We start from the raw sequence: 18,034 nt of genomic DNA, 5'->3' as shown, positions 1-18,034 counted from the left end.
TATAGCACTGTTTAGTACCCATCGTATCATAGCATAACATATAACACAATAATAATAGCACTGTTTAATGCCCAGCATAACATAACATCACATATATATGAAGATAATAGCACTGTTTAGTATCAATTCTAGAGTATTCACAGTTTGCCACAGTTTATAATCCAAGTATCCCAGCTCACTGGCTAGTGTCAGAGCACTGAAATGTTTGCATGAATGACTCATTGAAAATCCCGCTCAAAGAAGAGACCTCCTCGCCGCGTGGGTGGAATGTAGTTGACCCAGCAGCTGAGGTGGCAGGGTTCTGTGGGGTACTTCGTGAGCGAGGTTGTAGAGTGGTTAAGCTCGGCTCAGGGTGCATCTGAGCCTGCACCAATGTGGAACTCATTGAATCCCACACCGATGTGGTCTGAACAGTGGTCGGCCAGTTCTGGGGCGGAGGCTGCCATTGCGAGGACTGGGATGACTGCTGAGAGGAGCAATGCTGTTGCTGGTCAGGCTGCCACGTTTGCTGCTGCGGTTGGAGTAGCTGGGAGCGGACCTTGTCGTGAAGGTCCAAGTACTTGTAAAGCAGCTGGCTTTGTTCCTTCTGGAACTGTCTCCACAAGCTTGGGTCCAGGTCTTCCATCACCGATTTTGCCCAATCCCCATACGTAGCCCGTTCGCTGGGACGCGCAGCTGGTTTGATAATGTCAAGCAGCTTTTCTTGTAGCTGCATGGACTGGCGGCCCCTTTCATCCAGGGTTCTAAACAACATTTCTTCCTCCGCAGTGGCCCGGGATGTGGAACGCTTTGGCCTGACATCGAGGATGACAGGCCTCTTAGGCTCTTCTTGCGACGAGGTTGGAACAGACGTTGACGGCAGTTGCGGAATGTTGTCGTCATTGTCCACGGACTCGGCATCGTCGTCCACCGGAGTCTGGGCTGCCAGCTTAGCCTTCAACTGCAAAGACACAAGAGGAAACAACGATTAAGTTAGAATTTGGATTTGCCTGACGAAAATTAACTTATGCACGACAGGGCATTTTATGCAAATAACAAAAAATAGAATTTACGAATAATATACATTTGTGTATGTTATTTGTCCCTAATACTAGTGTACTTACACTGACGAAGGGTCTTTGCCGGACCTCATAGATGTGCGACTTTAAGAAGTCAAACTTGTCCATGATCCATATATCACGCTCGGTGTGGTCGCCAGTCCCAGCCCAAGACTTCGGACCGGTACCACACGGTAAGGAGGACCATTTCCTTACCAAGTTTACGGGCCTGCTCAGCCCAGAGCGCGTCTTTCTTGCCCTTATCCTTGTATAAGGATAACTTCTTGTTGAAGAGCAGTGGGTGCTCCCTAAGCCAGTCTACCATGGCCTCCTCTTCTTCGGGCGTCAGATCACTACGCACAAGCCTGCTCCTCTTGGTTTTACGGCATGGACTGTCACATTTTGTAGCGCTGGCATTGGACTGTGTGGACTGTGTGTCCGATTCCGCTACATCATCGACGCTGGAGTCCCTTTCAGGAGATGACGCTGGTGCTGGAGATATTGAGGCTGTCCTGGCTGCTATACCTCGCCCACGCCCACGGCCCCTGGTTTTCGGCATAACGTTGCGTATAAGTTTAAAATGCGTACACGTTAAAATGCGTGACCTCAACGGATGAGAGTGAAATAATGAATGAAGCTTTCCGAAAGAACATTGGAGTTTTATACTCGCAGCGAGGACGCCGTGGGAACGCCATGCACGCGGTAAGGTCGTGGTAGAAACGCTAAGAACGCAGTGGGGTCGCAGTGGGTTCGCCGCTGATCGCCGTATGGACGCCGCGGTGACGCCGTGTAAACTCAATAGAAACTCCAAGAACGCAGTAAGAACGCGGTAAGGTCGTGTTGGGAACTCCGTGTACATACACAGATCGCAGAGCACAGTACTCCGGTGTGACGGCTGACCGAAATCTGGATTTATTTTAGGAAAATCATTGGCGTTCTCAATGCGACCATCGGCGTTCTCCAAAATATGACAGTTTAGGACGCGGTAAGGACGCCAGTCCGGCGTGACGGCAATATAACACAATAACAACATCAATGTTTTTTTAATACAACAGAATAGGCGAATGTAGATAATGTATGTTGTTATATAGCAAGGAACATCCTGAATATTACCATGAATCCCATCGGGACAGGCCTGGTAGCCATTTAAGTCGTTGATTAAATACATTTAAGGTTGTTTATTATGCAAACTGACTGGTGTCTGGGGAGGCTAATGATTTCTTTTCGGAGCATTTAATGTTCTTGTTCGTTTAGGGTTGAACTATTGGAATAGTAAACATGTTTGCTTTAACTAATGACTTGGTGTGTTAATACATTCAATTAAGTACATGACATACATGTATAGACAAAGCAAACTATTTCAACAGTTTTTTCCGAACCAAAACTTATCTATTTTCAGCGATATCCTTTAAATTCTGTAAAAGGGTAAAACTTGTGGACCGGATTTAGTACATGACATTGTAATTAAAACAATCTCATCAGAGCTTTCTACTCCTAAAGCAACTCAAATCAATATTTGGTAGTATTTTTAATCTCCCAATACGGTTGCAACTCGCGCATTTTTGTGCTATCTTTAAACGAACGACTCTCATGATGCTAGTAGTAATTCATGCTCTAGGCATATTTCTTTGTTGAGTTCAACAATATTTTTTCACCATGTTCATGTATATATATATAGCCTCAACAAAACTCTTCAGATAAATTGAAAGTTTTACATCTACATCCGACGTCTCTGACAACATTAAGTGACCAACCCCTACTATACCTCTTCGTACTCTGTGTTCTCTCTCTGTTCTCTTTTAATAAAATATTCACTCATCTGCATGCACAGTGTCTTAAACGCTCATTTACAAAAAAACAACAAAAAAACAAAAAAAACTTAAATAAAATAAAATTTATTGTTAAGGTATACTTATTTCTTGTTTATTTATTTTGTATAAGTTTACATTACTGTTTTTTGCACCGATAAATCGTTAATGATATACCGAAGAAAGACTTAGAAAAAGCAATTGGCTTATTAGGGAGTTCTGTTAATCTATGATGCGAAAGTGTTAAAGTATTTCGAAATAATTTCGATCTTATACTGTATGATTTTTGGTATCCAGTTGTATGTATACAGTCGAACCCCATTGGCTCAAACTCCCAGGAACCGGCGCAAATACCTCGGGAAATTCGATTTAAGCGTGAATGATTTCATTCAGTTGAACCGAAATCGATCCTAAACATCTAGTTCGAGCCAACGAGAAAATCGAGTCATTGGAGTTCGAGCCAAAGGGGCATGACTGTATGTGTTTTGTGTAATTGTATAAGTCTAAATTGATACTGGGTTTACCGAAATTTCAACGAAAAAAGTCACTTCTTGAATATTATATACATATATACATTATGTTTTCAGGGAACCATCAACGTACGAGAAACTGGATGTCTGCACCAGAACTTATGAGTCAATGTATACTTTCATAAAACCGCGCGAATGAAATAATTACGGTATTTGAGAAACCGACTTACAGTTTGGGACTATGTTCACATTTTTGAAAACATTTTGAAAGGAACAATCCAGTTAGATAAGGTTTCCTACGAGGCAATGTACAATTTTACAAAAGCATCGCCAGTAAAATGATGGACAAGTAGAAACCTGCAAGATAGTTTCCTGACCGTACAACGCAGCATATACATATGTTTGAGAGCCTCGGATTTCTTATGTAAAATAGCTCGAACTTGATATAATAGACCGATACATTTTAACTGAATGCAAGCGTTTCCGCTTGGCTGGAGATTTCCGAGGATCGAGGTATTTTCGCTGGACCCTGGGAGTTGGAGCCAACGGGTTTCGACTGTAACTATATGATTGAATACTACCTTGAATGTTGATTATTATGTTCAGGACAGCCAGCCAGATATACCTGTTTATTTAATTGGTATTCTTATGTGACGGAATTAGATGAGTTTTATAGGTTATAAATCACAAATCAATCTGAAGGGTAGATTGTCACGTATTCAACCTCCTTGAACATTTATAGTTAAGCTTAAGGGAAAGTAATCATGATTTGTTATACATACTTTGCTCGAAACGATTAATAACGCAGACAAAACTAATGTATTTGTTGTATATTATGTATTTTGAGCCGATGGTTTTTATTTACTCAATAAACTGTTGACTTGACTTTTCTTTAAAATAGCATGATAATCCAAATAACTAATTTGTACACAATGAAACTTGGCAAATTAAGAGGGAACAACTATAAAGACAAAACATAAGAGAGATGATTGTTTTCAAAAATATCTTAATTAAAATGTAAATGCTACATACCTGAAATACCAGGATAATATGGATTTGTATTATATCATATTTTATTTAATTGACTATATCATATTATTTATCATAGACCTACTTAGAAGAAATGCTTGGTTTATGAATTTACTTAAATTTCTTGTTTTGACAAGTTTTTGCGAATTCATTTATTCAATAAACTTGAACATTCTTGGGTTTATAATATCAACTACTTTCTGATATTCCTATATTCGGGTATGATTTAAAATTCATCCAGTGTTTGGTGTCTCTACAATTGAAGCTGCTGTTGTTGTTCTTTTTGTTGTTGTTGTTGTTGTTGTTAGTGTTGTTGTAAATGTAATTGTTGTTGATAATGCTGTTGTTGTTGTTGTTGTTGCTGTTGTTGTTGTTGAGTGTAATGAAATGCCTTTTAAAGATGAACTCCCAAATATTTTATACCATAATTTATACAATTGTTTAAACTTTAAACTGACTGACAAGGATAAATTAATATTGGAAACAATGATTCTTATGAAGGAAACCGTGTTGAATATGACAGAAAGGTGCAGGAAAATGTAACGCTTATATTGTCAACTTTACTTTGATTCAAGGCGAGTTTCCTGATGATCTTAAAGTCGCTAGAGAGATCCCCCTCTGTAAAAAAAGCGATAAAACCTATTTTAAGTATTTTATCAAAAGTCTTTGAAAAGGTAGAAAATAACATTTTCATCAATTCCAGTCAGGTTTTAGAAGTGGTTTCTCAACTTAGTGTTTGATCAACTTAGCTGATCTTATAAGATCGGAAGTGGACAAGAGTAATTTGATAGGCATGGTCCTCTTAGATCTTCAGAAGGCATTTGATACTGTTGACCATACCATCCTGCTCATGAAACTTCAAGCATCAGGTCTGGCTGATGGCATAATGAGATGGTTTAAATCCTACCTTTTATTTAGACAGCAGCTTACGTCTCTGGTGTTCAGTCTGCAACTGCACCTATAACATGTGCTGTCCCCAAAAGGTCCATACTTGGGCCACTTTTATTTTGAATCTATGTCAATGATATGTCTGAAGTGGTTAAAATCAAACTTTTGCTGTATGCGGATGATTTTGGCATACTTGTATCTGGTTAGAATACGTCTAATATTGAGAAGGTTTTAACTGATGATTTAAAAAGTGTGAGTCAATAGCTAGTAGATAATAAGTTGTCACTGCAGTTAGGAAAGACCGAGTCAATTTTGTGCAGATCCAAGTGTAGGCTTTAATCTAACTCTAATTTCAATGTTACATGTAATTGTTCAGTTATAGAATCCTACTCTTCTGTCAAATACCTTGGGGACCTTGGATCAGAAATTTTATTTTCATGAAAAGCACATTCATTTATTAAGAAGGCCAATTACAGGTTGAGGTACTTTTACCGTAAACATGATAATTTTACTCAACATACAAAGAAACTACTTGTTATGTCCCTCGTTCAATGTCACTATGATTATTCTTGTTCCAAATGGTATCATGGTCTTACACAGGCCTTAAAAAATAAACTGCAAATTACACAAATTAAGATTATTAGAATTGTACTCAATCTTTACCGAAGATCTCACATTGGAACACGTCAATTTTATTCTCTTCACTGATTACCAGTGGCTAAGGGAGTTGATCAAATTATTCTGTGCCATGTTTTTAAAGTAAAATAAAAAATGGTATAGCTCCATGCTTTATGGGAGAACACTTTAAACCTGAACAAAATTCATTCGTATAATACAAGAATTAGAGAAAAAGGCGCCTATGCTGTTCCAAGGGTTAAAGGTTTTGGATTAAAGTCATTATGTTACTTAGGTTGTAATCTTTGGAACAAATTGCCTGCAAGTATCACCTAAATTGTTCATTTCGCAAATTTTAAGGTTGCTGGTAAGAGTCACATACTTGATAATTTAGTATTGTGATATGTTCATTTTTAAATATTGTGTGTAGGTGATTTTCTTTATTAAAAATAATATTTTACAAGTTAATCGATGGAGGACTTAAAAGTGTGGTTTCGTTTTAAGACCATTAACGCTAATGCATAATCTTAATATGTAATTCTTATAATAATCTTTTTAAATTTTATTAATGTGCATAAATTAAATTGTGATATTTTTCTAAACTCTGTGGTATGTTTTTGATCGAAGTAATGGCATACTTGAGATAAAATACGAACAGTATACTTACTGTGGTACTTATTTAAAACCATATGATTATATGCATGTGTAGTCTTAATTATTTGTAATGCAAGTTAAAAAATGCATCTCTATGTCACGCCACCCATATTAAGGACCTCAATGAAAATAAGGGTTCTCTCTGTGACCCTTGTTTGCGTTATCCTTGGTGCTGGTGTACAGGGCATGGCCCAGTCATATTTGCATGTATGTAATAGTTATATATTTAATGTACATGTTGTTTTTATCGTCCATATTATGCACTCATGGCTGAAATAAATAAAATAAATCTATCTATCTATCTAATGTTATACGCACATTAACGTTACTTTATGAAAATAGAAAATGTATTGTGTGTGACGTTTTGGAAGATGAATTTTTATTCTTGAATGCCCTCTGTATAACGAATTACGACATTCATATATCAATAAGTATGATCGGAATAGACCAAACGTTCCAAAATTTGTTGAATTAATGCAATCCGAAAATGTTGAAGTGAATAGAAATTTAGCCATGTATATTAATTATGCATTTAGTTTAAGAAACAAGTATCATTATTATTATAACTAATGATAGCCTATATATATATAAACGTTATTTCACACTGATCTCTCGCTGTCACATATTGTCATGTATTGATTTTACTCTACATGTATACAATAGTTATTAGTTTTGTATTTTACGCGATGTCATATATGTTCTGTATATTATAAATATGGCATTGATCACCTGACAACTTAAATATATTTATTATGTTCTCAAATGTATACACATGGACATTATGTCTACATGTATTTCTGAATAAACCGTAAGAAATAATTAGCTTTTAATTATTGTTTGGCATATAAATGTCATCAACATATGGTTGTTTAGTGCAACGTGACCATTCAAAACAAGGTCATAAAATGTTAGGGTATATGATTTTTGTCAGTTCATTGTAAACATTTGTATAAAGAGTTGCTATTTGTATTCATTCATTTTGTAAATAAATATGTTGAAATTGTAAACGTAAATAAAAATATTGACTTGGAATGCATCGTTATGTTATCAGTCTATTTAATCTAGTGGAACTTAATTGTATAAAGAATTGCCGTTTGTATACAGAATTTTATAGCTATATATATAAAAGCTTTAATAAGCGTTGGTTAGTTAAAATGTCCGTCAAATTATATACAATGATGAATTGTGTTTATGATAGAGTATTTATACTCATTCATCATGTGTATTAAACAGTCAGGGTCCGGCTGAGACATGTTGCTGAGATGGACTCACATGTAACGATATAGAAGACGAGTTTCATTTTGTTCTTGTCTGCCCAATGTATAGTAATATCCGACATACTTATATTCCTAGATACTATGTTAGAAATCCCAGTATGATTAAATTTGTATCATTACTAAATTCTGATAAAAAACTATGTTAATAAAATTAGCTATTTTCTGTATTAAGGCTTTTAAGATAACAGACATAAATATATGATATTTTATAAGACATTATCGCATTGTATTGTTGTTAAATGTGTTAGTTTTGTGTATATTATATGTATTGTTGGTATAGTTACCAAAATATCCATACGTATTACTTATTTGTTACATGCATTACTTATTTATCACACACATGCTACTTTTTCATTTTTGCATTCTTTGTTTATAACGATGAGCTGTATATGCTTAAGTTAAATAAACATTCTGTTCTGTAAGGTAGTGAGATTGTTTTAGGGATTAGAAGAAGTTTGTCTGCTTTCTCGTATTCAACATTTTGTAAATAATTATGTTGACATTGTAAACGTAAATAAAAATATGGACTTGGAATGCATCGTTATGTTATCAGTCTATTTAATCCAGTGGAACTTGATTTAAGTCGAGTTAAGTTGGACACTAGAGAGGTATGTGGCTGTTACGCTTCACAACACGATTTTTGATGCCTCATAAGCTGATAGGTTGATCTTTTTAAATAGTTTAGCATTCACCAGTCATTTAATATTTGTGCGTTTTCAGCTATCAAATACACGGTTACAGTCTTGCTATCAGTAATAAATATTTTCCATAAAAGCCTTATTTAGTAAAAAGTTAAAGGTTTATCACTCAAATTTGATGAGATTGTTTGTTATTTATGCTTGTATGGAGTTCGTATAAGAGTATAACTTTAAAAAAACGTTTTGGATTTATTTTCGAGGTTCAATATTGAGCATGCATGATTTATATATTCATTACAAAATGTGAATAAGGAGATGAACAAATTTTACCAAAGAAGATTCTATATCATTTTCACTTATTTAAAGGCCTAATTTAAGCCTTCTATAAGTGATCACCCCCCCCCCCCCAAAAAAAAAAAAATAATAATAAAAATAAATAAATAAATAAATAAACAAATATGTGCACAGTACATAACCTCTGTGTATTGATCTTTATCTGAATGCATTGTGCCCCCTTATCACTGATCTGAGTATCCGGCTGAGCAGTTTTAAAGTTTTGTTATAGAAATGGACACGAAATGGCCCTGAGCCAATAAAAAAAATACACAGGAAATTGGCCCGTACTGTGACACCAATGCAATTAGCTGGAAATGCACAGCAGGGAATTAACATGCCAAACATTTCTTAAAGGCCTAGTTCGGTAGTCGTTACGGTAAGGCCGCTGCAAGAAGATGGCGTAGTAATTTTATTTCGCAGTTAAACTTTATGACTTAACTCTTGGGAATCTTAATTATGTTTGCAAAAATACACTTCACTGGCAATCAATGTAAAATCATATCAATTAAATCAACTCTAAAACACCACATTTAATCAATGATTTAGATAAAAAATGTAATACATCAACTGATTTACCGGCATACATCCGAGGTTGTGTACGATAGAAATGGCCGAGGAGTTCCGAATGATGAATAAGTAGGATTAAGGGGAAGCAATCATGATTTGTTATATATGCTTTGCTTGTATCGTTTATTTATCCTGACAAAACTAATGTCTTTCTTGTTTGTTATGTATTTTGGGCCAGTGGCCTTTAATTACTCAATAAACTGTTTCCTTTGTTAAAAGTCTTTACCTTTTACTTTTATTTGAGGCCGAAGACAAACTGATGATCTGAAAGAAATATTTTAACCAATATATTCCTCTGACATTCTGCACTATAAGAAAATAATAAGAAAATAAATAATAATAAAATAAATGAATAAAAAAATCATTTTTGCAGAACTCGAGTTAAACGCAATTAAAGGCCGATTAAAACCACTTTTTTTATTTTCTCTGCATTGTTAACATACAATTGCCGTATACTGAATAAATCTTGACAGAGCAATTAAATAAACTATCACTTGTAGTGTGAGTATACAGGATGTTTTCATGAGTTTGTTTCCCGGCCACTTATTGATAGTTCTGTTGTCGGAAATAGATCATCAGCTCCAAATGCACACTTCCGGTTTTGTACTTAAATTGTTTTAAAGGGACTAGACCCCAAACTTTTTTTTGCAACAATTTTATTGTCAAGTTTGGGCAATAAGCTATTTTGACTTAATTTTACGAAAACAGACCAAACAGCACCAGGCATTCACTTATTTGAATAAAAATATGTAAATTCAAATCATAGGTAATATATTTTTCGCTGATCGTTACAAACAAAATTGTGCATTTTTGCCCAAACGTTAATTCTTAACGAATGAGGATTTCTGTGAACTTTCGATGATATGGTATCAGTGAAACAAGCTACAGTCGAACCCCGCTGGCCCGAATTCGATTGGCTCGAATTCCTCGTTGACTAAAACTGGATGTAAAGGACCGATTTCCTTAAACTGGATGTTAGCATTACTGCTTGGCTCGAATATTTTGTGGCTCGAGGTATTTTCCCCGGTCCCTGTGAGCTCGAGCCAACGAGGTTAGACTATTTTCGATCAGATTAAAAACATACATATATGGTTTTGATTTTTGATCATACAAAATTTAATCGTGAATGTGTCCCTTTAAGATCATTAAGGTTGAGATCATTAACACTTTGGAAAGTGTCTCTTTTCTTTCATTTAAGTTCATGCACATTGTACGATAGATACGTTCGTAAAAACATGTATACAGTCATAATAATTTTAACAGACATTTAAACAAAGCCACTTGTCTTCCTAATAGTAACGTTAAAATAGTGAGTGGAGCATTTCACTTTCTTTTAAAGGATTTATGGTGAATAGTTGCCTTGGATTTGTGGTTTAAACTTTCAAAGCAGAATTATAGAACTACAGATATTTAAAAGCACATTAAAAATATCTATAAAAATAAAATAGAAACAATAAAAAAAGATAGCACAGTACTCATTTACAATGGAGCTGAAAGGGTTTCGACGATCAACTGTCACGTCCCTTCTGTCAATTGCCATAGCGGTAATCTTGTGCGTGGTAGGAACATTCTCGAACAGCTGGTGGACTATTCTGAAAAGTCAACGAGTACATGAAACATTCGGACTGTTCACAACTGTAGCTTGTAAGGACTGGCTATGTTTCGTCAAAGGAGAATCTTCAGATAGTAAGTAATCCTTTATTGAATGATCAACGGAATGAGGAAGTAAATTTAAATCTTCTGCACTGTTCACATCATCATAATCATCGTCGTCATCGTCATCAAGATCGTCGTCGTCGTCGTCTTCACCGTCGTCATCATCATCACCATCATCATCATCATCATCATCATCATCATCATCATCATCATCATCATCATTATCGTCATCAACATCGTCGTCGTCGTCTTCGCCGTCGTCATCATCATCATCATCACCACTTTATTCAAATAAATCTCTGTGCGTATGTTGCCCTTGGCCATTCGCAAATGTACAACAATCTGTATAATGTTAAAAAACCCAATGCCGTTTAAACGGCAAGTAACTATCACGTTTTTCTTACCATTTATTTTCAGGTTTTGTAGCATTCACGCAAGCGATGTCAATTATTGAACTAATTATGCTTGGGATAGCATTTAGCACGGGGTGTTTGATAGTCATTTACGGTTCTAGGACCCTGTCAGCCGTGGTCATTGCTGCCTTAGGAATTGCATGTGAGTATTCAGGGTTTTATTACACCCGCTTAACAAAGGAACTAGGGAGCAATAGTAATATGTAAACTGTTCGTCACAGCGCAGTTTGCAAATTTTGACCTAACGAAATATGCGCGTCGTCCATTCCGTCCATCTGTCCGGCTTACATGTCCCGTTCATAACAGGTGAATGTTATTCACGACGAAATTACTTTTGTAGAACTAACCACCATAGGATAACGACAGGTCGCACTCAAAACTCGGGTCCCTAGCTTCAATGTCATGGCGCGCCTTTAACAGACGTGCCATATAAGACCTTCTTATGATAATGATCCGATCTATTAATGTGTCATTCATAGTGGGATTAAAAAATAATTTGGCACACGTGACTGCCATAGTATGTCAGCGTGTTTCCGGATGCATAGCTTCAATGTGAAGGTTACTTTACGCCTTTGAACATTTCTAATTTCGCTATGTAAGCCTTTGTGTTGCTAGTAGTTCGTGCCCGATCCATACATATTGAACACCAAAATAGTTTGGCATAATTGACAGCCATTAGAAGACGAGATCTGGGTGGAAAAGCTTCAAGGTCATGTCACTCCCATTGCAAGGTCAAGATATCTGTATGTTTTAGAGTAATGTGCCATTGAACATCGCCTGCTATATTCGATATTTCAGACATATCTTGCGGTAAATAAGAAGTATCTTTTTTCATTCCTTTGTACACGAATACCACCGTCCATCAGCACAATAAGTGCTTTGATTATGTCCTTATACATCCGTCCAAAATTACCGTCAGTGTCACTCTTAAAAGTAAAATATATATACACTCGCTTCTCACCAAGACCACCCGGGTCCGATTCCCGGTCTGAAAGCATGTGCATTTGGTTCGAGGTCACCAAACCGGACAATATGAATTTCTCCAGATCCGTCGGTTTCACCCACAACACAAGACCATATTAACAATCGTTGTAAAATAGAAAATGTTTACACTTCGGTATAATTGTGTTATTCTAAAACAAATTATACTAGTCAGTTTATGTGTAAGAACATTTGGAATGAAGAATACACTCTGGTTGTAATGGTTTAGGGGTGTGTACATTTCAAGAAGGTGTGAATTAAAGTGTTTGCCCCTTAAACTGACCCTGTAGCTTTCATTGGTATATAACAAAAAGCGGCGTAGCGTCGGTTATATCAAAAGAGCTGGTCAGCACATTAATTTCCCTTTTCTATAAACTACGAAATATTCTCGAAGACCAGATCTACACTCAATCATTACATATTTTAAATATTTTATTTCTAGGTTTCGCTTCAATGGTGCAGATCCTTGTTCTGGCGTCAGTCTACGGCAAAATATCCACGGCAATGGCGTCAGCCCTTACATTACCCAGCGATCTCTTGTATTACCAAACACTTCCGGTTGGAATTTGCGCAATTTCCGGTATATCCTGTATCCCGGCTGCAGTAGGAATGTTATACTGGAGATTGGTGACAACGGGAACCGTACGCAAGGCTGCTGTTGTTGTTTAAATTATTGTTGTGCTCCTGTGTACAAAATATGCTTACATCTTACAAGAAGCAAATCATTGCGTATTATGTTTTAATAATAAACTTGTTAAATATTTCCCATCAACACGAAATTATGTTTGTTTTAAAGATAACAGGCACTATAACAATAGCCCAGGGGGGATGTTCAATAATGTTTTAATAAACTGGTCCATTTTAATCGTATATTGAAGTTATCTTAGTTTATTTGCTTCATTTTTAAATGTGAACGAAAGCTTTGTGAATGTGTATAAGTGGTTAAAATTGTTTGGAAACTTTATTATGGCTTATTGATTGTGTGTCGCAATATATAAGGAAAGAATGTATACGCATTATTCTATTTTCTTCTGTACTACTAGTGTTTGCAAATGAGCTTAGATTCTTAAGTGTTTGATGACTTGAATGATACTGGCTTTAATTCCGCCCAAATCAACTTTTACTTTTTGTCTTAGAATGGGCCATTTTTTGCGTAAATACAAGTAACATAAGACTGCTGACAAAGAAAATCATTTTTCTTAAAGCGTTAGTAAAGCTTCAGTTAACAAAACCTCAATTTTCGAAATTAAATTTTAAAATCTGCCAGTCTTTTTTCACTGTTTTTATTTTAGACTTTGCGCAAAAATGGGCTCATTCCAAGTCCAAAAAAGAGAGGTGTCAATCTAATATTGTGCAGCTGAAGTATGCATATCTTAAAATGTTGTAACAACCACATTACTATAGAATGTAATATCTGCATTTTTTTAGAAACTACATACTCAAATTGAAATATTCAAAGGTAAATAACACTTTGTTTCGAAAATTTCGTTTTGCTTATTATTTTCTCCCTTGAGCTGTTTTTTTTTGTATCTGTTTTTCACATAGAGGATATGTGATTGTTTCCGTGTGATATCGTAATATACTTTTGAAAGAAACTTTTTCCCTTTCACTCCTAGTATGTTTCACTTAGTCATTAAGTAGACTTTTTCCTTTAAATGTCCGGCAATAACACTTCAAGCCCGTAGAGGCAGCGCCTAAGTTCATATTAGACTTCACAGAGCGAGCATCAAAATCTATATCTCTTGAGTTGCGAAGCCACGAGTAAAATATTTGCTTTTCACGAGGTAAAATCTTTTGTAAACTTACATTGAAATGAACAATTTTTCGTTTGTTTTTATGCCTAACAAAATCATGAAATGGCAGTTATTGCATTTTTAAAGATAATCGTGACAAATTGTGTTCGAACGGAACATCACTTTACGAGTGTTTTGACAATATGATTATTGTTTACAAAAGGTGAATGGAAAAACTACTAAAATGTTGGAAATTGACTTAAGGTAAGAATTAAACATGTTTTACAATTTGTTCTTGGTGATCGTATCTAAAAATGAAGTCAATTTTAAACATTGTTTCATCATAAAATAGGGGGATAACAAATAGAAATCGATAGCCGTAAGATGATCGAAAATAATCTAAACAAGACGGTTCACGTTTCGATCAGGAGGATGAGCCTAGTTCAATCTTTATTTGATTCACAACTATTGTAAGGAATCTTTTAGTATACTATTGGGTGTCATTCTCGTTGGCAAGATAATCCCAAAAGTGAGCAATCTCGCGCCGTATGGAAAACAGGAGTAACGTAACAAACAAACCAAACTCACAAACAGCCAGCTCGGAATCGAACCCGGCTCGGATACAACCAGCCAAACGCACATACAGCCAGGTCGGGAATCGAACCCGGCTCTGTATCAACAAACCAAACTCACATACAGCCAGGTCGGGAATCGAACCCGGCTCTGTATCAACAAACCAAACTCACATACAGCCAGGTCGGGAATCGAACCCGGCTCTGTATCAACAAACCAAACTCACATACAGCCAGGTCGGGAATCGAACCCGGCTCTGTATCAACAAACCAAACTCACATACAGCCAGGCTGGGAATCGAACCCGGCTCTGTATCAACAAACCAAACTCACATACAGCCTGGCCAGGAATCGAACCCGGCTCTGTATCAACAAACCACACTCACAAACAGCCAGCTGGGAATCGAACCCGGCTCTGTATCAACAAACCAAACTCACATACAGCCTGGCCAGGAATCGAACCCGGCTCGGATACAACCAGCCAAACGCACATATAGCTAGGCCGGGAATCGAACCCGGCTCTGTATCAACAAACCAAACTCACATACAGCCTGGCCAGGAATCGAACCCGGCTCTGTATCAACAAACCACACTCACATACAGCCAGGCCGGGAATCGAACCCGGCTCTGTATCAACAAACCAAACTCACATACAGCCTGGCCAGGAATCGAACCCGGCTCTGTATCAACAAACCAAACTCACATACAGCCAGGCCGGGAATCGAACCCGGCTCTGTATCAACAAACCAAACTCACATACAGCCAGGTCGGGAATCGAACCCGGCTCTGTATCAACAAACCAAACTCACATACAGCAAGGCCGGGAATCGAACCCGGCTCTGTATCAACAAACCAAACTCACATACAGCCAGGCTGGGAATCGAACCCGACTCTGTATCAACAAACCAAACTCACATACAGCAAGGCCGGGAATCGAACCCGGCTCTGTATCAACAAACCAAACTCACATACAGCCAGGCTGGGAATCGAACCCGACTCTGTATCAACAAACCAAACTCACATACAGCCAGGTCGGGAATCGAACCCGGCTCTGTATCAACAAACCAAACTCACATACAGCAAGGCCGGGAATCGAACCCGGCTCTGTATCAACAAACCAAACTCACATACAGCCAGGCCGGGAATCGAACCCGGCTCTGTATCAACAAACCAAACTCACATACAGCCTGGCTGGGAATCGAACCCGGCTCTGTATCAACAAACCAAACTCACATACAGCCTGGCTGGGAATCGAACCCGGCTCTGTATCAACAAACCAAACTCACATACAGCCAGGCCGGGAATCGAACCCGGCTCTGTATCAACAAACCAAACTCACATACAGCCTGGCTGGGAATCGAACCCGGCTCTGTATCAACAAACCAAACTCACATACAGCCAGGTCGGGAATCGAACCCGGCTCTGTATCAACAAACCAAACTCACATACAGCAAGGCCGGGAATCGAACCCGGCTCTGTATCAACAAACCAAACTCACATACAGCCAGGCCGGGAATCGAACCCGGCTCTGTATCAACAAACCAAACTCACATACAGCCAGGCTGGGAATCGAACCCGGCTCTGTATCAACAAACCAAACTCACATACAGCCAGGCTGGGAATCGAACCCGGCTCTGTATCAACAAACCAAACTCACATACAGCCTGGCTGGGAATCGAACCCGGCTCTGTATCAACAAACCAAACTCACATACAGCCAGGCCGGGAATCGAACCCGGCTCTGTATCAACAAACCAAACTCACATACAGCCTGGCTGGGAATCGAACCCGGCTCTGTATCAACAAACCAAACTCACATACAGCCAGGCCGGGAATTGAACCCGGCTCTGTATCAACAAACCAAACTCACATACAGCAAGGCCGGGAATCGAACCCGGCTCTGTATCAACAAACCAAACTCACATACAGCCAGGCCGGAAATCGAACCCGGCTCTGTATCAACAAACCAAACTCACATACAGCCTGGCTGGGAATCGAACCCGGCTCTGTATCAACAAACCAAACTCACATACAGCAAGGCCGGGAATCGAACCCGGCTCTGTATCAACAAACCAAACTCACATACAGCCTGGCTGGGAATCGAACCCGGCTCTGTATCAACAAACCAAACTCACATACAGCCAGGCTGGGAATCGAACCCGGCTCTGTATCAACAAACCAAACTCACATACAGCCAGGCTGGGAATCGAACCCGGCTCTGTATCAACAAACCAAACTCACATACAGCCAGGCCGGGAATCGAACCCGGCTCTGTAATAACCAGCCAAACTCACAAAAAGCCAGGCCGGGAATCGAACCCGGCTCTGTAATAACCAGCCAAACTCACATACAGCCAGGCCGGGAATTGAACCCGGCTCTGTATCAACAAACCAAACTCACATACAGCCAGGCTGGGAATCGAACCCGGCTCTGTATCAACAAACCAAACTCACATACAGCTAGGCTGGTAATCGAACCCGGCTCTGTATCAACAAACCAAACTCACATACAGCTAGGCTGGGAATCGAACCCGACTCTGTATCAACAAACCAAACTCACATACAGCTAGGCTGGGAATCGAACCCGGCTCTGTATCAACAAACAAAACTCACATACAGCTAGGCTGGAAATCGAACCCGGCTCTGTATCAACAAACAAAACTCACATACAGCCAGGCTGGGAATCGAACCCGGCTCTGTATCAACACACAAAACTCACATACAGCTAGGCTGGGAATCGAACCCGGCTCTGTATCAACAAACAAAACTCACATACAGCTAGGCTGGGAATCGAACCCGGCTCTGTATCAACAAACCAAACTCACATACAGCCAGGCTGGGAATCGAACCCAGCTCTGTATCAACAAACCAAACTCACATACAGCCAGGCTGGGAATCGAACCCGGCTCTGTATCAACAAACCAAACTCACATTCAGCTAGGCTGGGAATCGAACCCGGCTCTGTATCAACAAACCAAACTCACATACAGCCAGGCTGGGAATCGAACCCGGCTCTGTATCAACAAACCAAACTCACATACAGCCTGACTGGGAATCGAACCCGGCTCTGTATCAACAAACCAAACTCACATACAGCTAGGCTGGGAATCGAACCCGGCTCTGTAAGAACCAACCAAACTCACATACAGCCTGGCTGGGAATCGAACCCGGCTCTGTAAGAACCGACCAAACTCACATACAGCCTGGCCGGGAATTGAACCCGGCTCTGTATCAACCAGCCAAACTCACATACAGTCAGGCCGGGAATCGAACCCGGCTCTGTAATAACCAGCCAAACTCACAAAAAGCCAGGCCGGGAATAGAACCCGGCTCTGTAACAACCAGCCAAACTCACAAACAGC

General features: G+C 38.5%; 2 protein-coding genes across 3 annotated transcripts in view; both read left to right on the top strand.

Moving 5' to 3' along the window:
- Positions 1-8,300, top strand: part of LOC128221194 (uncharacterized) — a 30,842-nt gene extending 22,542 nt beyond the window's left edge. For both annotated transcript variants that reach the window (XM_052929675.1, XM_052929674.1), the window contains one exon: positions 3,433-8,300. In XM_052929675.1, coding sequence (XP_052785635.1) covers positions 3,433-3,500 — 68 coding nt within the window. In that variant the 3' untranslated portion in view covers positions 3,501-8,300. The remainder of the gene's footprint in view (positions 1-3,432) is intronic.
- A 2,206-nt stretch (positions 8,301-10,506) lies between these two features.
- On the top strand, positions 10,507-13,852 carry LOC128221197 (uncharacterized). The gene is made up of 3 exons (XM_052929678.1): positions 10,507-11,005; positions 11,393-11,530; positions 12,812-13,852. Exons 1-3 carry the CDS (start codon positions 10,804-10,806, stop codon positions 13,036-13,038), a joined length of 567 nt encoding a protein of 188 aa, XP_052785638.1. The 5' UTR covers positions 10,507-10,803; the 3' UTR covers positions 13,039-13,852.
- Positions 13,853-18,034: the final 4,182 nt, after the last annotated feature.

Source organism: Mya arenaria, chromosome 16 (assembly GCF_026914265.1).
Source record: "Mya arenaria isolate MELC-2E11 chromosome 16, ASM2691426v1".
Classification (NCBI taxonomy): domain Eukaryota; kingdom Metazoa; phylum Mollusca; class Bivalvia; order Myida; family Myidae; genus Mya; species Mya arenaria.
The sequence above is the reverse complement of the archived record's forward strand: the minus strand, read 5'-3'. Positions and strand labels throughout refer to the sequence as shown.